The sequence below is a fragment of the Chenopodium quinoa genome, unplaced genomic scaffold, assembly GCF_001683475.1.
Source record: "Chenopodium quinoa cultivar QQ74 unplaced genomic scaffold, ASM168347v1, whole genome shotgun sequence".
In the NCBI taxonomy this organism is placed as follows: Eukaryota; Viridiplantae; Streptophyta; class Magnoliopsida; order Caryophyllales; family Amaranthaceae; genus Chenopodium; species Chenopodium quinoa.
In genome coordinates, this window is record NW_018744662.1 from 1,933,249 (window position 1) to 1,953,957 (window position 20,709).

At 38.2% G+C, this 20,709-nt stretch overlaps 4 protein-coding genes across 5 annotated transcripts; 2 read left to right on the forward strand and 2 right to left on the reverse strand.

Annotated features, from left to right (window-relative positions):
* Positions 1-665: 665 nt before the first annotated feature.
* On the reverse strand, positions 666-3,939 carry LOC110701978. The gene is made up of 4 exons (XM_021879602.1): positions 2,621-3,939; positions 1,755-2,200; positions 1,572-1,650; positions 666-1,152 (listed from the first exon to the last, which is right to left on the reverse strand). The coding sequence occupies exons 1-3, from the start codon at positions 2,687-2,689 to the stop codon at positions 1,611-1,613; spliced, it is 555 nt and encodes a 184-aa protein (XP_021735294.1). The 5' UTR covers positions 2,690-3,939; the 3' UTR covers positions 666-1,152; positions 1,572-1,610.
* Positions 3,940-5,434: 1,495 nt separating this feature from the next.
* Positions 5,435-10,491, reverse strand: LOC110701976 (peroxisome biogenesis protein 7-like). Of its 2 annotated transcripts, XR_002507431.1 has the most exons (3): positions 9,182-10,491; positions 6,211-6,262; positions 5,440-6,059 (listed from the first exon to the last, which is right to left on the reverse strand). XR_002507431.1 is itself a non-coding variant. In XM_021879601.1 (2 exons), exon 1 carries the CDS (start codon positions 10,171-10,173, stop codon positions 9,214-9,216), a length of 960 nt encoding a protein of 319 aa, XP_021735293.1. In that variant the 5' UTR covers positions 10,174-10,491; the 3' UTR covers positions 5,435-6,262; positions 9,182-9,213. The 2 variants fall into 2 exon arrangements, 1 of the variants encoding a protein (XP_021735293.1); XM_021879601.1 differs by having other exon boundaries at positions 5,435-6,262.
* A 1,566-nt stretch (positions 10,492-12,057) lies between these two features.
* On the forward strand, positions 12,058-13,090 carry LOC110701806. Its single transcript, XM_021879431.1, has 2 exons — positions 12,058-12,063; positions 12,620-13,090. The coding sequence occupies exons 1-2, from the start codon at positions 12,058-12,060 to the stop codon at positions 13,088-13,090; spliced, it is 477 nt and encodes a 158-aa protein (XP_021735123.1).
* Positions 13,091-19,260: 6,170 nt separating this feature from the next.
* On the forward strand, positions 19,261-20,412 carry LOC110701846 (serine/threonine-protein phosphatase 7 long form homolog). The gene is made up of 2 exons (XM_021879460.1): positions 19,261-19,683; positions 19,763-20,412. The coding sequence occupies exons 1-2, from the start codon at positions 19,384-19,386 to the stop codon at positions 19,850-19,852; spliced, it is 390 nt and encodes a 129-aa protein (XP_021735152.1). The 5' UTR covers positions 19,261-19,383; the 3' UTR covers positions 19,853-20,412.
* Positions 20,413-20,709: the final 297 nt, after the last annotated feature.

Sequence of the window (20,709 nt, forward strand, 5' to 3'; positions counted from 1 at the left end):
AATCCGAGTACCATCAAAAGTGAGGATTTAAATCAAAATCTAATTTTTGTTGTAATGGAATTTGTCATCCATGGATCATTGTGAGCTAAATCAAACTTATTCATATTTATATAACGAACACAAGTGCATATAAATAAAGATATCTCATTATAATAGAATAAACTTTTACAGAAAAAATAATACTAGAACATTTTGTTAATGGTGTGATGGGGGTGGGTTAGGTTGGGATAGAGGAGGGAGGAGGTGATGGTTGTAGTCCAGTTTGCCATTTCTAACATTGTTTGTAAAATATATTATTACAAATATTATGATCAAAGTTGGTACAAAAGATATGATTAAAATAAATTTTAAGTAGTGCAAAACCCAAACTATTTCAACCAAAAAAGCATTTGCCATGACTAATATAAGCTTTTTCTAGTGAAAGATTGTGATAACAGCACTAGAGCATTCAAATCACTCGCATAGAAGATAAAAAAAATATACAACATGAATATCCTCTGATTTGACTCAATATGCATATTACGAAAACAATAATATCGCCTGGGTTGCTCTCACAACTATCAGAGACAACAAAAACCCTGCAAGTACAAAGATTTGAACAATTGTAGACCAGTAACTAAGGAGTAAGGATGCTATCCTTTTTGTTATCAGAAGTCATACAAGAGTGAAGTAAATTAATGCTTAGATATTTGAAAAATGAAGATCCAGACAAAGATGATGAAACAAAGTGGCAAAGTGTAGATACGGAGTTCTGCCCTATAACCATGCTATGTTCAATCCTTAGACAGGTTCATAGTATGAATTAGTACTATAATTGCAGTATGTTCACAACTTCATATATTGAAGCACAATCTGTGAACACGACACTTTCTCTAAGTCAATTTGGTCACAGCAACTTTGAACTGCTTAGCAGCCACTAGGGTGCATGAAGTGGCCTTGCTCTTTTTACCCTACTTAGTACAAGACTTTCTCTTCTTTGATATTCATTTCTGGACTTCGAATTTGATTTGAACCCTATCATGACTTACAGTACTGCTACATGTCTGGCTCCTGGTCCATGAGTTGCTGTAGAGCCATGGATATGATCTCTTTCAAGTTACCCATAAACAAACACTCCCTTTAACAGTCTTTCCATTATTTGTGAAAACCGGCCTGATAAAAGAATGTCGAATTGATGAGAAAAGCTGATGACACAGATACTTCATGCACTACGAACTTAATAATAAGCAGAAGATGGGCAAAAGAAATGGGCACAGCATGATACAGCTTCATACTTCAGTGCATTGAGAGAGAGAGAGAGGGAAAGAGGGGTACATAGGGATGGTAGAAGCCATCACCATGGTAATGTTTGAATGCTCACAACTCAACTTAATTTCACCTTACAGCCCTCTGTTTAAATCCTTAAACCAAAATGTATCTCATTAACGATGGATAAATTGGCTCCATAAGGTATATGCAAGCAAACGGTTGGTACTCTCTAGCCCAAATAAGGGTCTTACTGATTTGAGGATATACCTAAAAGTAGCAAATGTTTTTTTATGCTATATCTTAGAAGGGTAAGTTCCACTAACCTCTTGTGAGGGACATCTCCTCTGGAAACAAGCATGCATCTACCTAGTCGCCGTGATTTCCTTGACATGATTGCGTATCCTGCAAAGACGACAATATAACAGATTTAAGATAATCTATGAACAATGAAGCCTTGAAAGACAAAAGGGAACTATGAGATGAATTCAATAAGAATAAAAAGATACCTCCCTCTAGCACTACGAATGTTTTCAAGAATTTTCAACTGTTGCAATTTAGTGTTATTGGGTATCTCCTCAGTAACTAGTACCAAGGCCAAGTCAATTTCAATATTGTTTAATTGTTGGTCAAGATCCTCCAAAATATCAATAAAAGACGATGGACCTCTGAAGCTACTAAGCATGTTTGCTTCAGTTTCACTGCTGAGGCTTCCGGGAAATTCTTCTGCCTGACTATAAGACAAAATATCTCCTTCCCTGTCAATATCGAGACCAAGTTCTTGTTCTTCACTAAATTCAGATCTGTTGAAGGTGGTATGGCTGTCATTATCTGAAGTCGTCCTGTTATCTTGTGTCGGAGAAACAATATGTACAGGACTTCCAGCATCATCTCCATTAATATCAAGATCTGATGCAACATTTCTGACTAATTGCGCTTCTTTGATAGATATTGCCTAGAAAGCAATAAAACTGTCATTGGTATGGGAACACAGAGGGCTACATTTTTAAAACAAGAAACCAGAAAGAGCCATTAGGATCACGTGAGATAGCCCTAAACAGCTACTAAAGGAGAAAATCCTAAGCAGTAATAAAGTGAAGGAAAGTCATAGACAATTGCGACCAATCAGACAACTTTACTTTGCACTGCTTCTCAAAAGTTGGCCTGCCATAAATGCAGGTGATAAGAACTTTTCAGAACGCAAAAGCAGACATAGAGGCATTATTCCAAATTAGCTCTAGTGGATCCAAGAATATTTTACTTGACTAATGACTACTTAACCAACTTCAACCAAATCATCATAGACTGCAAGTAAGTTTAAAATATTAAGACACCAAAAGACAAACTACATAAGTCACTTGTTCTATTTCCGTACCTCATTAAGTTTTGCTGCAAGCTTGTCAAGCAATTCTACACGACCTTTTGACTTCTCTAAAGCTGACATAATTTTCTTCTTCTGGAAAAGAAGCTCCCTAGCATCATCATCTTTTCCCTTGCGTACACTTACAGCTGCTTGCCGGCATAAGTTTTCAGCTGCTTCTGACAGCCGTAGAAGCCTGAATCTTGCATTATTAGCTGAACAAACTCTAACAGATCCTTGTCACTGTATGTCATGTTTTGTTATTAACTAATTGCACTCCTAGATTCATAAATAACTATGCTGAAACATTTATCAAGAAAAAAAAAAGAGCATTTTCTTATTCTCATTTCATAAAAGCTTTCAACATTTTTTTGAACAGGTTTCGTTATGGCATAAATGCAGTCGTCATTGTTTCATTAAGCTAAAAGCAAAGCCAACATAAAAATGATAATGTTTGATAGAGATCTTTATACAGCAATAAACCCTTAGAATTGCAATACTTAATGGAAAAATGGTCACTATCCCATCAAAAGCATGTAGCATCTCCCACTGTATCCAAAAATTGAAACTAAGATGACATGAATGGATCCAAAACAATCCTTATTTATTCATTCTAGTTCAGTTCAGTTCTAATAAGTTCAGTCAGTTTAGCTCATTTCAGTCAATGAGAACATGCCCTTAATTTCCACTCCGTTAATAGTCATCAAAAGGATCTTGTTATCTCTTGTGCCTGAACATATCATCACTAAAGATTGTGTAAAGAATTTGCAGCAGCAAAGATCAAAAGCTCCTCACTCAACAGTCAACACCGCTGAATGTACTAGACCCACATAATGGGACTCGTGCTATTAAATTCATTTCTTCATTAAATTTCGTTACAATTTCATTCCTAATTCATCTCATTAAAATCAATTTCTAGCAAGTACCTTAGTCAAAGGAATTACCAGTACAAAGCTACAAATATGCCTAAAATCTCTACTAACTAACAAAATCCATCACAAAATTGTTAGCACACCAAAAGAGCTCTCCCAAATACACATTCATTAAAAGCTTAATAATCCATAATCAGCATCTCCCACAAAAATAGAAACTTAAAAAAAAAATACAGTAACAATTAATTATGACAATCATCAAATATAAGATGAAAACCACAAAATTAAGGGTTTAAAGCTGTAAGGAAAAAAAAAAAATGAAATCTCATAAATTGGGTTGCTAACATAGAAATCCAACAAACGATTAAGAGACATGAATCAACAAGAAATGAAAATTGTTCCAAAAACGAAATCGAAGAAGGTATAAATAAAATCGAAAAATGTAAAATTGAGGAAGAAAGGTGCGACCTTTTCTTCGAGTAATGTGAGCTTCGGAGTGAAGTTGATCGAGTTGAGAGCGTAAATGGTCAGTGTTGACGGGTGAAGCTGAGCACATTGCTATCATCATCGCTTCTCTCTCTCTCTAATCTCCTCCCTTCCTCACTTAGGCTTTTTTCAACTACGGATTACAGCCTATGTTTATCATTTACCTTTGATTCCTAGGATTTTCGTTTAATTCATCCGCTGGAGGTGGTGGTGTCGGTGGATAGATTAATGGAAGAAGATAGTGGTGTCGTTTATGATGAAGATGGTGGTAGCCTCAATGGTGGATATAAGTAGCGGCGTTTACAAATCATTTGCCTACATGTCCATGCGCGCAGCTAACTCATCACAATCTAACACCAACTACTGAGTTGGCGAAATAGATTGACAAACTAAAGCAATAAAAAAGATTAACTGGACATCCCCCGCAAAATTATATATATTTGTCATTTGATAAACAACCTGTTATATCAACTCAAGAAATAGGGACGAAGGAGTATATCACTATGGTCTAAGAATGCTCAACTTTGTACTTCTGTTTTTGTATCTTCTTACTTTTGGCTTTAAAATATTCTTTTTATCTTTATGTTTTTGCCTTATCCTTGTAACTAGTTAATAATTAGTGGGAAAAGGCAAAAATGTAAATTTACAAGATAAATAATAACCTATTACTTGGACTCGGGTACTCATGTCATGTCCAAAATGGACACGTGTCCAACCTAGCTATTTTTTAAAATTTTCTCATGATTTTGAACTAAAATGAAGTGTCCAAGTGTCCCTATGTCCGAATGTCGAGGGTCCAAAACGGGTACGTGAGGTGGAACTGTGAAATGAAGAGTCCGAGTAACATAGATAATAACACTCGAATATGATATTTTTCTTTTGCTCATACATTAAGATTTAGAAAAAAAAAAAAAAAAAAAATACACTACTGTTAGATCCAACTTGCAGCCAAGTGTATATAAGTTTTATTTAGCCAAAAGATTCAGCTTCTTGAATTCAGAGCACCCAATAATGTCCCCAGATGCTTCCAGAAAATGGTCATATTAGGATGATCATCGTCTAACTATGAAAATTATGACATTAGTAATCGTTGATCAAGTCTATGGTATTTAACATAATTGAATTTGATGTTTGGTTACTTGTACAGTCGTACGTGTTTTGTACTTGCACACTCAAAGGGGGCTGCAATTTTCAGAATAACTTTGGCAGCAGAATGAAGAGTCCAAGCAGGGAATGAGGAACCCTTGGCTGTATCCATTGAGGTTCAAACCAGAAATTTGATTGGACTCATTTCAATTCAAGAATATCCTCCTGTTTTAACCGAGCTTCAGGTTTATAAACCAGAGGTCACACGACATTTGTTTTAACCCAGCTGCATAGTGCATACCTATGTTTTACTAATCCAAAATGGTTTCTAATATTGCCTTCTATATTAAGCACTGAAAATCTTGCTTAGTATTGTACTCAGAAAACCAGAATAAACAGGAAGATTGGGTTGATAGCACATCAGAACAATGCCAAGTCGAAAACAAGGTATCAGAACAAAATAGAGCAATGACATGAACATGACAGCGGGCATTGGCATAGGCCTTCTATCAACAGGTACACTGCCTTTAAAAAAAATGTATTGCTATGCACGATTGCTGATTGCTCCCCCTCATCTCATACTAATCTATACATCAAGGAGATGCATGAAGATTAAGAATATTTAAAGATTAAGAGGAGATTGGGTGTAGGGATACAGAGGAAATAACACATGTCCTGTATCTGAACAAGCTCTGACAGTTTATTCTTCGACAAGAACAATTTGATCTGGTGACATTCATTCAGTTAAAAATCAGCTCAAAGAAATAGCATACAAATTCTGAAGGCATTGAACCAAACATGGGCTGGAGCTGGCTTGAACAACGGATAGTCACTCGCTAAATAGAAGTTTCCCCAATGGAAGACAGCTCCAGCAAGCAGCTGTTCAACAATGGAGAAGCAACTACTATGAAAACACAACCTTTAGCGAGGAATAAGTTTCTAGTTCTGCCATTCAACGAAAAAAGAGTACTGTGGACCTGTGGTTCTAATGTGGTACCTGTTCAAGTTGACTATCCACCAAATTCAAAGAAAGAAGATAAGAGTGGCTGTGAGTCATCTAGAGATAAGCTTAATGCCAAGAAATTCATAATACCTTAGTTGCATACTTGCATAAGTAGCTAACTAGCTAATAAGATGAACTTCAAAAGTCATGTACATTACCTGAATTAAACAAATTCAATATCCAGAAACTTCTTCCTTTAATTGAAATTACCTGGTAATAAACAACCACAGTACCACATAAACCACTCAGCAAGACCAAGCTAATTATAAATAGATACAAAGTGTGGAGTACTAGTTATACTACTCCTTCCATCCCATTCTTATCTTCAACTTATTAAACTTTCCCACACATATTAGAAAACTATTGAAGACTGGAGAGTAATAATACAGGAGATGCCTCACAAACGAAACCAGAAAAATAAACAAAAGATGATCAGGGTTTACAGTCTTGGTCAAAACCAAGCAAATAAAATCAATATAATACCCAAGAGTTTGAAAAAATAACAAATCAAAACTTGATAACCAAGAATCAGCTGACAAGTCTATCGACCCAGTATGTGTTTGCAAGGATGTATGATAAGTTGAAAGCTAAACTACCCAAGGAGGCTTTCATGTAAGTCAGCAAAGAAACTATTTCACCAATCATAATTTAAGTCAATTAAGCTTACCCATTCTCTTCATAGGTCAAGAAACATACTTGTAGGTTCTTACTTCTTAATATACGAATGAATGATTGAAAACACCAAGTATGATAAATATCAAGCACAGAAACTAGGAGAAGAAAGATGATTGGGACCTAAAGTTGGTTTTAAAATAGAAAATACTGAACATCTTACAAGCTTCATATCCACAATTACATTAAGTTCCTGTCCTCTTTCCTGACAATTAAAAATATACCTTTAAGCTATCTTCCTTTACCTGACAATCTCTCCGATGTCATACACTCACACATGTTACTCTTACAGCTAACTGAAAAACCTTAACTGACCTAAATATAGCAACGCAGCCTAATGGCCCTTTTACAACACCCCTCCTTGTTTTAATTCAAATTGGAAGCCTTTTTGGATTGCCTTTATAATGTGCTGATGAATGCACTTGAAAGAAACTTCAAACTATCATTTTCTAGACCTTTGACTAAGATGGATATTATCAAACTTCTTCTTAAACCTATATTACACCTGACAAAATATACAAATGGCCAGATATGGTAACCGAACTTCAAAGATTAAATTTCATCCTTTTGTAATCAATGCAATAGTGTGGGCCAAATCTATGTGAACTGGACGTCAGAAACCTAGACCAAGGATTAATACCGTGTGATAGTGGTGCTAAAATAGGTCCCTAATAACCAGTCAGCATTTCTTACAGCTTACAAGCATTTAACAGCCTCCAGCAGCCCCTGGTACTCCTTAAGTGGGTTATTTTATTTTAGCTTTTGTTTGGTTCAGGTGGGTTTATTAAAACTGCCATCTCAACTAGGGATAAACTCAACAAAATACAGTGATAAAGCCAAATCCCTAAATCCACTATGTGTGCAAACTCTAAAATTGAGAAAAAATATGGCAGGGATGTAGAATGTCTGTACAAATCCAAAGGTAAGGCAAGTCAAACATATACCTCAGCAACTCTGCCTAACAGTAAAGTTTCCCAACAGTACATCAACAATTAAGAAAACTAGTGGGGACTAGGGAGTAATAAAACAGGTGAAGTCTCACAAAACAAAACCAGGAAAATAAACAAATAAAATGATGATCAGGGCCAACAGTCTCAGTCAAAACCAAGCAAATATAATCAATATAATTCCAGAATTTTGAGGGAAAAAACAGTAACCAAGAACCAGCAAATAAGTTCAACAGCTTAGTATTGCAAGGATGTATGATAAGTTCAAAGCTTAACTTTCCAATGTGTCTTTCATGTAAGTTAGCAAAGGAACTATTTCACTAATCACCATTTTTAAGTTAATTAAGCCACCCAAATTCTACATAGGTTAAGAAACATAATACTCCATAGTAGGCTCTAACTTATAATATATATAAATGAATGAAAATACCTAGTACAATAACATTATAACATCAACTCATCAAGCAAAGAAACTTGGAGAAGAAAGGGGATTGAGACCTCAAATTGGCTTTGAATTAGAAGGCACTGAACAATTTTAAACTCCATATTCACAATTCCATTAAGCTCCTCGTCTCCATCTGATGATTAACAATAAACCTTTAAGATATCTTCCTTTACCTGACAATCACTTTGATGTCATACGTGTTACTCTCACAACTAACCGAAAAGCCTTTCAATTAGCCAACCTGATTATTGCAATGCAGCATCATATATGGCCCTTTCACAACACCCTTCCCCTGCTTTCAATTGAGCTAACAACAGCTACCTTCCTTCCACTTTCCAAATCCACACAATTACATCTCTTCAACCCCAACACAGAAGAAAAAACACACAATGTTACATCCACTGCCCAACTAAGCCTTGAATTCTTCTGTTAGATATGGACAGAAGTACCAGGTTTGCGAGATGAAATGGTCAATATACAATTTACTATTAATGATCCAGCTCTAAGTAATTTGCAATATAATGGATTTCCCATTTTCCTTTAAGAGAGGGGCAAAAGTAAATACAGTGATTCAGCATAACAATATTCTATAAACCCTTGAATCCTTAAATAGGGATATTCCCAACAAAATACAGTGATAAAGCCAAATCCCTGAATCTTAATAATGCACAATGAGTGCACTCTTAAATTGTAGAGAAATATGGCAAGGATGAAGATTGAAGAGTGTCCAAACTAGTTCCTAATGTACAACAAGTCAAACTAATAAAGCTACTCAGCAATTCAGCATAACAATAAAGATTACCAACATCACATAAACAATTACTCATCACTATTAGCAATTTATAAAGCTACCATTATCGGAACAACATGGCTTACTTTTCTATTGGCATCCATATACAAAGCATTAAATGTAAATAAAGGTCATTGGACAACCCAAGAAGGGTGAATGCATAATCAACTCATTCCAATTACATCCAAAAAAAAGCTGTGTTACATCATCTTATTAAACACTAAATATATCAACATTTAGACATAAACAACTCAGCACAAGCAAGTACAACATACCTCCTCTTTCAAAAACCCCCATAAAAACAATGCTAAGTGGCTCTTGGATCAGTTCCATGTTGCCAAACATAAACCATCTCATCCCAACCAGTACTAGCCAACAACCCTTCAACAAGAACACTCATATCAATCCCAACCGCGAATTCAGTATGCTGATCATACTTCCCAATCAAAGCATCTTCCACCATAAAATCCCACATACAAACAGTCATATCATATGAACAACTCATAACCATATTCCGGTGATGCGGCGAACACTTAACCTTCCTTACAGCATACCCATGACCAGCAAGAACAGCAATGGGAGTCCTGTAACTCCTCACATCCCAAACCCGAACCGTCTTATCAACAGACCCAGTAGCCAGCAAACACTCATCATACTTGTTCCAATCACAAGACAAAATCTCATGTTCATGACCAGGAATGATCATAGTAGAACCCGGCTCACGAACATCCCAAACCCGAACCGTGCAATCCCCAGAAGCCGAGGCGAAAACATCGGCATGCCGGGGATTCCAAGCAACGGAGTAAACACAGTAAGCATGTTCTTTAAAGGTGCGGACACTGGTAGGGCGATCGACGGTCCAAAGCTTGATTGTATCATCCCAAGAACCGGAGATGAAGGAATCACGGCGAGTTGGGTTCCAATCGACGGAATGAACTTCACGGGTGTGTTCAGGGAGAGAGCGAGAAGGGTTTTGTTGGGGGGGTAAAGAGAGGTCGTAGAGCTTGAGGGAGCCGTCGGCAACGGCGGCGACGAGGAGGTTGTCGTGGGATTCGGACCAGGCGACGTCGTAGATGCCGTCGGCGGTGTCGAAGAAGGTGAGTTCGGAGATAGGGGTGGGAGATGGGGTGGGGGAGAGGTCGAGGATGTGGAGGCGGCCATTGCCGAGGATGCCGAAGTTTTGGGAGGTTGCGACGGCTAAGCGGTGTTCGTAGAAGGGGCTGAATTTGACGGAGTAGCCATTGAAGGGGGTTTTGAACACCGGCATGATCGGAAGTTGGTGGTTGGGTCTTGTGGATGTGTGGGGTTAATGTTAATCTACTAAAATGGTTGGTTTTGGGGATTAGGATGGTCGTTATTCAACATGAATTGGGATTTACGGAGTTTAATCTAAACCGCACCAAATCGCAAATTAATTGTTTCTTATAGTTTAGTGGGTAGGTTTTATTTATGATTTAATATTACTTTTTTTTTTTTTTTTGAGAAATTAAGGAGCAAAACAAAAATATTGATAAAAATTTTGATAAGTTAGATCAAATTGTATCATTGGCATTATTGAGAAGCTAGTAATACAATTGTATCAAGTCCAAGGAAAATGAATTTGGATTGCTTAAACTTACAATATACTCCCTTCGTTTTTAAACACTTGCTCCACTTTTCTTTTTCAGCCGTTTTGAACACCGACATTGTAATACCCATATATTTTATGATTTAATAAAATTTGTCAAACTATAAAATCCTACTTTTTCGTTGGAATCTTTATATGATAAATTAGATTTTTATATGTATAAATAAATATTTAACTTTATTAAAAAAGGGGGGGGGGGGCTGCCGTTTTATTTTGATTACTATGTGCAAGTTTGATAATGCAAACCCATCTTTATCCTTATTCATATTTGTGTTATGCTTTGATTCATTTTATTCACCCATATTTTTGGAAAACATTTATTTTGCTAATACTTTCAATTTGGTTCACAAAGTTTGGTTGTGCAATCGAGTACTTTGATCTACAAAATAATCACATTAAATTTTAGAGATGTTTGTATTATATTTCGTATTATTGTTATTATGTGTGATATAATTTATTAATGGTACTCCTTGTATATATGATTAATTATTATGATATTGTATGATTTGATTTGAATATCATATTACTTTTGCTGTATATAATTGATTGTATTATTTCTAGGGTTTTAATGTTGTTGTTATAGGGGAGTATTGTTTTATCAAGGTTTTTGGGTTGTTAATGCAGAGTATTATTTTTGGGTGGAGATTTGATTAATTTTGGGTACTAGTATTAGTTCTATAAGAGTTGAGATATTTTATGAACCGAATATGTCATCATATATGAATTGGGAACCTGCGCCAATATTGAGATATTATTTATTATCATGTGAATGGTTATTTGATCGATATATGAGATCAAATGGTTGAGAATTATTGTTTTGTTCTTGTTCGGCGTTATATAATTTAGTACTTGGCTTGTTGGTAAGAGGGTAATAATCATGAGTTAAGAATGAGGTACAATCTTTATTTTTATTTATTTTTCTATGGTCCCCTCCAGTGGGAATTGACCCGTATGTGGTCTGGTTCAAGGTGTTTTCTGGTTATTGGGAGTATTCAAGTTTTTATACATGTTGATTTTATTCAAATTACCCATGTCCAAGGTTAGGTATAGAACAATGAGCATGGCACACTTATGGGATAGAGAGTTGAGTAAAGGTTTGTATCATTATTCGAGGTTTATTTGACAAAGGTTATTTTCAGAGTACAATGTGTAATGTAGTTTCGAACTACATTGTTTAATTGATATATAAATGTTAATTATTATATTATACTCTATATTATGATATGTGGTGATTACTCAGCTTTTGCTGACGTGTGTGTTTGTTTGTTTTGTTGCGCTACTTGTGTTTGCGGCCATGTCTTTTTCTTATGGTGGCCCTGCGACGATCTATTTTGGAATTTGTCCTTAATGGTGAGCAATCAAGTTTGTCTAAACAGGTTGATCAAGTGATCGTAGCTAAAGGAGCTCAAGTGATCGATTAGTATGCTATAACGATTTTATAAAGTTGTATAAATAGCTCACCTAGTTCATTGGGTTGTAATTATTGGGATTTTGTAAGCCTTAACACTTGACAGATTGTCGAGTATGGCGGTAATACCTCCGATTTAGGAGTATGCTTCCGCAATTTTATTAAAGGTTGTCTACTTTTCCTTTATTTATTGTTTATTATTAGTTATTAAATCGGGGGTGTTACATGATCGGAGTTGGTAGTTGGGTTCTTGTGGATGTGTGGGGTTAATATACCAAAATGGTTGGTTTTGGGGATTATGATGGTCGTTATTCAACTAATCATGAATTGTCGCAAACCAATTGTATATTATGGTTTAGCTGGTAGGTTTGGTTTATGATTCAATATTACGGTTTGTTCTGAGAATTTAAGGGGCAAAGCAGAAATATTGATAAGTTTCAATTTTGTTATTTGATGATAGTATATGTGTAGATTTCTGTTAAATCAAATTGTATCTGTTAAATATATAGTATATATTTGTACTTAGTCAATGGAGATAATTTCTCTAAGAATTATCCTCCTAGTTTATTGCTACTGTTACACGGTTTTGATGTAATTAGTTTCCTAGTTTGTATCCTAGGATAGTGCTAATCTCTTGTATATATTTACTGTCTATATGCATCAACCTGTTGGATACAGAGATCGGACTCATCCGGATTATGTTTGTCTCTATGGTCATTCAATTCCGATTCTTGGCTATGTTTGTCTCCGGCCAAGGGCAAGGAGCAACCTCCTTCATCTACGGATGCGGAAAAGGAATTGTGGGCAACCTTGGATGCCACGGTTCTTTCGTGGATTTATTCTACTATTTCTCGTGATTTGTTGAACACCATTATTGAGCCCGACTCTACGGCTATGGAAGCTTGGGATAGGTTGCGTGACATATTCCAAGATAATGAACATTCTCGTGCCGTGTCTTTGGAACAAGAATTATCCACCACTTCTTTGGAGGATTTCCCAAATGTTTCATCTTATTGTCAACGTCTCAAATCCCTTGCGGATCAATTGAAGAATGTTGGGGCTCCGGTGTCCGATAGTAGAATGGTTTTACAATTGGTTGGAGGTCTTACTGCCGTACCGAGGTGTGGGTACGTTGATTCGCCAAAGTAATCCTCTACCTCCTTTTTACAAAGCTCGATCAATGCTCACTTTAGAAGAAGTCGGGTTAGCAAAAGAAGCAGCCACTGAGTCGGCTATGGTGGCCGCGGGTGATGGTGGTCCAAGCCATGGAGATAAACAGGGTCACAATAAAGGCAAGCATAATTCTAGCCGGCGAAACAACACCGGTGGCCGGAAAAATACGGGTACAGGTGGTATCCGGAACTCCGCCGGCAACAAGGGTGGTGGTCGGGACCAGCAGTCCGGCAGCCACGGTGGACAGCAGCACCCGTCACAGTGGCAGCAACAGCAGCCTGCGGGATCAGCTCCATGGGGCTGGTACAATCAAGGCTGGCCCATCCCTCCTTGCTCCTACCCAACGCAAGGATGGGCCAGGCCCCAGCACCACAGCAGCCTCGTCAGGCCGGGTTACTTGGGCCCAGACCTAAGCAGGCCCATTTCCAGCAAGCAGGGGCGTCCAATCCACAGCAGGGGCAACTCGGTTCTTACACACCCACGGATATCGAGGCTGCTATGCACACGATTTCGCTTCAAATGCCCGACCCATCGTGGTACATGGATACCGGTGCTACCTCTCATATGACGTCTTCTACTGGTAAACTCTCGTCTTATTCTAATTTGAGCAATCATCCTAATAATACTATTATTGTCGGTAATGGTCATTCAATTCCGATTCTTGGCTATGGTCACACTAAATTGCCTTCCCCGTGTCAATCTTTGTCTCTTAAAAATGTCCTTCATGCTCCTAAACTGATTAAGAATCTAATTTCTGTTAGAAAATTTACTAAAGATAATTCCGTGTCAGTTGAGTTTGATCTTTTTGGGTTTTCTGTGAAGGAATTTCGGACGGGGAGGCCAATCATGAGATGTGATAGTCATGGCGATCTTTATCCATTTTCACCTTCTTACAACAATCAACCTTCCTCTTTTGCTGCTATTTCACCTCAAATATGGCATGACCGTTTTGGTTATCCGGGAGCACCTATTTTAGACTTGCTTAGGAAAAATAAAGGCATTGATTGTAATAAACACTCTAGTTCAAGTATTTGTAGCTCTTGTGTTTTTGGGAAACAAATTAAGTTGCCATTTATCTCTTCCTCTTCTAGCACTACTATGCCATTTGATATTTTACATAGTGATCTTTGGACATCTCCTGTTTTGAGTTTTGGGGGACATCGATATTATGTTTTGTTTCTTGATGATTTCTCAAAGTATTTATGGACTTTTCCGATAGGTAGAAAATCTGATGTTTATGACATTTTCTTAGCCTTTAAAGCCCATATTTCGACTCAATTTGAACGTAATATAAAAAATGTGCAATGTGATAATGGGGCGTGAATTTGATAACAATTCTTTTTGGGATTTTTGTACAAAACATGGCATGTCATTCCGTTTGTCTTGTCCTCATACTTCTTCTCAAAATGGGAAAGCCGAACGTAAATTCGGTCTATTAACAATGTCACTCGTACTCTCTTAGCTCATGCTTCTCTCCCTCCATCATTTTGGCATCATGCTCTTCAAATGGCGACATATGTTCTTAATGTCCTTCCTAGTAAATTGTTGCACAATAAGTCTCCTCTTGAAGTTCTTTATCAAAGACTTCCCTCTTATGATCATCTCCGGGTTTTTGGGTGTTTGTGTTTCCCTCTTATTCCATCCACCACTATTAATAAATTGCAACCAAGGTCAACTCCGTGTGTGTTTCTTGGGTACCCTACTAACCATCGTGGTTACAAATGTTATGATATGTCTTCTAGGAAAATCATTATTCGTCGTCATGTTTTGTTTGATGAAAATACATTTCCTTTTGCTAGTGTGCATACTCCAACTTCACACACGTATGACTTTCTTGATGATGGATTATCATCATATGTCATCCACCATTTGCAACAATCTACTGCTCCTGTTTCGGTCCAACCCAATTCTCCTACTGGGCTCATTCCACACACGGCCCAGCAGCAAAGCCCCAACTCTTCTCCTTCTCCACGCCATAACCAACCACCACCTGCCACCCAAACTGGCGTCCGGCAGCGTGGTGCTGCACCACCAACTGCCAGCCCCGCCAGGTTACTAGTAGACGCCGGTACGGGGGGTGCCTCGGTGGCTGGGGCAGGCGTGGCAGACCAGCCTGTGTCTCCTTCATCTCCATCTCCTTCTCTCTCTGGGCCTCTACTACACAAAGCCCAGTCTCTTCTTCACCTTCAGCCCAACCACAGCAGGCCCCATTCCCCACAAATTCTCAGCCCATTTCTTCTTCCCAGCCTAGAGTTATCACACGTAGTCAACATGGGATTTTTAAACCCAATCCGAAATATGCAAACTTGCATACTACGGTTGACCGGTCTCCTTTACCTCGAAATCCCATTGATGCACTTCGTGATCCGAATTGGAAAATGGCCATGGATGATGAATTCGATGCTCTTATTAAAAATAAGACGTGGGAGTTGGTACCCCGTCCACCTAATGTGAATGTTTTTCGTTCTATGTGGATTTTTACTCATAAAGTCAAGGCTAATGGTGATTTTGAGAGGCATAAAGCCCGTCTTGTAGGTGATGGTAAAACTCAATAGGTTGACATTGATTGTGGCGAGACATTTTGTAATCCCCCCGTATTTTTAAATATTTTATAAATGAAAATTTATTTTATTTATAATATTTATTTGTTATTTTTCATAATTTAATTTCAAAAGTTTTAAATTATTAATCTGGGTCGAAATTTATTTGAACAAATTATTTTATGCACCTTTATTTTTACTTAATCGACCCATTATTTTTATGAGGCTCAATCTTGTTATTTACCCTACAATTCTCTCCTATAAATACCCCATGAATCCCCAAAAAATTTCCCACACAAAAAGGTTAGTCTTATTTTCTTTCTCCATAGTTTTATTAATTTGTGTAATTATAATTATTGATTTATGGGTTTTGATTTTATTGTTTGAAATTAATTTAATTAGTATCAAATTGTATTTTGATGATTAAACTTTATAATTTTATATTTTATAAGTGTCATAATTTTCATATTTTGTAAATTTTATAACCTAGGGTTTATAATTATTGAAAATCATGATTTTAGGGTTTTTATGAACAATTGATTTAGGGTTTTTTATAGTAATGATGTTTTGAAATTTTGGTGATTATAAGTACTAATTAGTTTAACTTAATTCTAGATTGTTTTGAACACTTAAATTCGTGTTTTAATTTTAAGATTTTCGTTCATTAATATTAATCCCGTTTTAATCCCGATCAGGTTCTAAACTCATCCGATTTTGACAAAAAAGTAGTGTTTTCCATGTGGAAACAATGTTTTAAGAAAGACTCTGTAGTGAGAACCACCCTCTCGTGGCCAAATTCAGCCTCTAAATATGATTTTCGGGCATTTATTTATTTTAACGAAGTTTTTTTATACTTAAAATATTATCCTTGAGTTTGATTAATAAAATTAATTATGTTTAAAGTTAATTAAGCATAAATATTTTTTTTATTGAAGTTTTAAGTGCTGGAAATAGTTCCTAAGTACTACTTTTGATGTTTATAAAGAGGGTTTAATCACCCATTAAAAAGGAGATTATTAGAGGTTTTTAAATAATTTTAAGATTTTTATTAAACTTTAAACTTGTTGTAATTTCATGTATAAGAGTATATTTTAAGGTTTTTATGAAGAAAATTTAAAAAACTATATATAAGCCTTTAATTTTAACTAAAGGGAGGGTTTTAAAGTGTTGTTTGATTTGGATTTTGAAGGTTTTAAAGTAAGTTAGTGTTGCTGTAAATTTGATTGATTGGGTATTGATTGAGATGTTATTGTTTGGTTTAGGAGAGGAGTTTAATGAAGGTGATTTCTAGTTTTTAAGTGGCCAACCGAATTGTTTACACGAGGTACGCACATGTCTACTTCGTTGTAAGTAGTATCATGTTTAGGTACCAAAGAAAAGAACTTAGTTTCATGATTAGAGAACACTTGGATAAAAATTGTTTGGTTATACATTTAATTAATTCATGTGCTTATGTTTATGAGACATATTTTGGTGAATTGATTATGTTTGTATGGAATTATGGATGCAAACATGTTGAATCATATTAGATTAATTGTTTGTATGGAATGTTGATACAAGCATAATTTTTATTGGATTGGTTTGTTAACCACATTTGGATTATTAAAGGATTGGAATTGAATGGTTTAAGTGGAATGAATTTATTAATTATTCCACAATGTTGTTATTTATTGTATTTATTAATAAAGCATGACTTGTTAGTATGTTGAGTTAAAGTGGATTAAGCCGAAATGGCTAGGTGGGTTGACTATGTTCAACAATTTGGGTAATTTGGAAGTTTAATGAAATTAAAGGTCAATTTGTGATGTGATCACCATTGTCCTAAATAAGATTAAAAGTAAATTGATGTATGATTTTTATATATGGTCTGTTTGATTGAGTCGGCTATTAATTAAAATTGTAATCACGTAAAGTGAATCATGGATGAGAAATAAAACTCTAGAAAGCGTGCACTTCTAGAGTATTGACAATTATGGGTTGGGGTACACGGTGGTAGCCCGTGGCTTTCCGAGGCTTGTTTGATCAACATGTCCTCTTCTCTTTTGGTATTTACATTTTTAGTGTCACTGAAGTGTTATCTACAGATCATGCACACTTGGATTCATCCATAATTTCCGATTTTGTGAAGTCTTTTGTGCAGAAAGATCCATGCTTGAAAGTTGAATTTATACAGGAACTCATATCCAAGCATTTCCAGTTCGACGTTACTTATCGAAGAGCATGGTATGCTAGGGAGAAAGCCATAGCTGAAGTATTTGGAGATTGGGAGAGTTCTTATGGCCGACTTCCGCACTTCATGGAAGCACTCAAACAGTCAAACCCGGGAACCGTTGTTGTATGGAAACACAAAGATTTGGTAGACGGTGTTTATTACAGCAACATGGAAGTGTTTGAACGAGTATTTTGGGCCTTCGGCCCTTGTGTTGAAGGTTTTAAACATTGTATGTCTGTCATCTGTATCGATGGGACATATTTGTACGGGAAATTTAAAGGAACATTGTTGGTTGCTACAAGTGTGGATGCAAACTTCCAAGTATTTCCGCTTGCATTTGCGTTAGTCGAAGGGGAAAACATTTCCAACTGGTCTTGGTTTCTGGGCTGCATTCGGGTTCATGTCACTCAACGGGATGGCCTCTGTGTTATATCAGAGAGGTCGACCCAGCGCTTGTTACTGCGCTTGTGGAGAGATGGAGGCAGGAGACGCACTCCTTCCATCAACCTGTTGGGGAGGTGACCGTGACGTTGTGAGATGTGGCGATACTCACACGGCTTCCCATTCATGGGAGTCCGGTGTCTGGATCTGCGTTGGCCGATCCCCCCGGTTATGTAGCTCAGGTTCTCGGGGTTCAGCCAGGACCAGACGATATCAGGGGCGGCGGATTGAGGACCGGCTGGATACGCGACACTTTTCGTGTGTTGCTTGATGGTGCTGATGAGGCCACTATTGCGAGACATGCTCGAGCGTACCTTTTTCTGCTCATCTCGGGTGTGTTGTTCGGTGGCAAGAGTGGCAGCCATTTACAGATCATTTACTTGCAGCTGGTAGACCACGACTGGGAGCATATTCGTGGCTACAGCTGGGGCAGTGCTTGTCTGGCGATGTTGTATCGCCATCTGTGTAGAGCATCCCGCCGGGGTTCTCGTGAGATCAGCGAACCGTTATTTTTGCTTCAGGTAACCTACCTATCTGTTAACAATTTAATTCGGAAAGTTCTCACTTAGTTTACAATTAACCTAGTTTTGTGTGTTTGATGTCCAGTATTGGTCTTGGGAGCACATCCATGTAGGCAGGCCAGGTAGGCCTGCTATACATCGTCAGGGGCAGCAGGATCAGGACCAGCAGTATGAGCGGTACATTCCTCCACCACGGCCTTCCGCTGACGAGGCGTACGCTTGCAGATGGGCGGTCCCCAAGCTGACATATGCGCATGCGGCGAGGGGCCTGCCGTACTACCGAGACGCCCTTGATCGACTGACCGAGGATCAGGTGAAATCTTTAATTTGTTTATGAAATTGTTATTTATTATATATACTCTTAACATATTTAATATGCACTAACCTGTTTATTATGTTACTTTTTATGTGTTATCGTAGATGACATGGGACCCGTATGAAGCTGATTTAGTTGCTGCCATGCCTCCACATCTGCTAGATCATCAGGCGCAGTGGCGTTCTAGGGTCCCCCTGATCTGTTTTGAGGTCGTCGAGGGTCACCTACCATATTGAGTCATGCGACAGTTTGGACTACGACAGACTGTCCCCCAGCAGTGTGACACTAGTGCCCGGCTGCACCGCATTGACCGTCGGGGAAAGAGCGACAGGAACTGGCGGACAGAACATGCCCAGTACATTGACTTGTGGCATCGACGGTTGGAGTTCGTCGTCACTGGTGACCCCATCCACGGCGTTATGGATCCATACGATCCATACATGGAGTGGTACATGCGGATTACACGGCGTTTCATCAACCCCAGCTACACACCGCCATCCGCACATTACCATCCATCCTTTGACGTGATCAGGGGATATGTAAGTGTATTTGATGAACTTATTTTTATCAATTTTAAATTTGTATATCATTCAACTAACAAATCCTTAATTACTGCAGGCGTTGGATATGACGGCGATGGTTGACGCACTGTCGGACGTCCTTCCAGGCATACCTGAGCCGCCCAGAGCACAGGTCGAGCGGGTGTGAGATATGGGCATGGCTACCTTGCAGAGATATGGTCACGCCTATCTCGTCCACCCCCGGGACGATCATGGCGGCCACTCTAGTCACTCACAGTTCGAGGCTGGCCAGAGTAGCTGTGGGGGTGATCCTTCGTCATTCACGGGCGCAGAGGAGTACGACATTCGCAGTTCCGCGCCCCTACGTCATCCTGATGACCCATCTTCCAGCCAGCTGACTCCGCTAGTACGCCCGAACCCATTTACCGCGGTCCGTCACTACAGCCGTCGTCAAAGGCCGAGAGTGGACATACAGGATAGAGAGCCGTTACACCAAATTGATGAGTCAGAATAGGATAGAATTATCTGATTTATTTGATGTAATGACCTTCTCTAGTTTGTTGTACATAACACTTACATTACATTATTATTTGAATAATTATTTGAATGAATTTATGTCTTGTTTGAATTTCAAATTCCTTATTTGTCCACGTTTGACTCATTTCGTTCAAAATAAATTGTGGATGTGGAGGTGGTGGATGTGGAGGAGGATGGGTGGTGGATGTGGAGGAGGAGGGTGGTGGAGGTGTTGGAGGATGTGGAGGAGGAGGGTGATGGTGGTGGTGGATGTGGAGGAGGAGGGTGGTGGTGGTGGTGGTGGATGTGGAGGAGGAGGGTGGTGGTGGTGGTGGTGGTGGATGTGGAGGAGGAGGGTGATGGTGTTGGTGGATGTGGAGGAGGAGGGTGGTGGAGGATGTGGAGGAGGAGGGTGGTGGTGTTGGTGGATGTGGAGAGGGTGGTGGATGTGGAAGGGGGCTGCACTGGCTGCTGTTGGGGGCCTGCTGTTGCTGCCTTCAGCCAGCAGATAAAACGCTGACTGAGGCA

Coding starts and splice junctions, on each gene's coding strand:
- LOC110701978 (XM_021879602.1), bottom strand. CDS start 2,689: ATGTCAGCTTTAGAGAAGTCAAAAGGTCGTGTAGAATTGCTTGACAAG. Junction 2,201..2,620: donor TTGCAGCAAAACTTAATGAG/GTACGGAAATAG, acceptor ATTGCTTTCTAG/GCAATATCTATCAAAGAAGC. Junction 1,651..1,754: donor ATTCGTAGTGCTAGAGGGAG/GTATCTTTTTAT, acceptor TCGTCTTTGCAG/GATACGCAATCATGTCAAGG.
- LOC110701976 (XM_021879601.1), bottom strand. CDS start 10,173: ATGCCGGTGTTCAAAACCCCCTTCAATGGCTACTCCGTCAAATTCAGC.
- LOC110701846 (XM_021879460.1), top strand. CDS start 19,384: ATGCGACAGTTTGGACTACGACAGACTGTCCCCCAGCAGTGTGACACT. Junction 19,684..19,762: donor TTGACGTGATCAGGGGATAT/GTAAGTGTATTT, acceptor TAATTACTGCAG/GCGTTGGATATGACGGCGAT.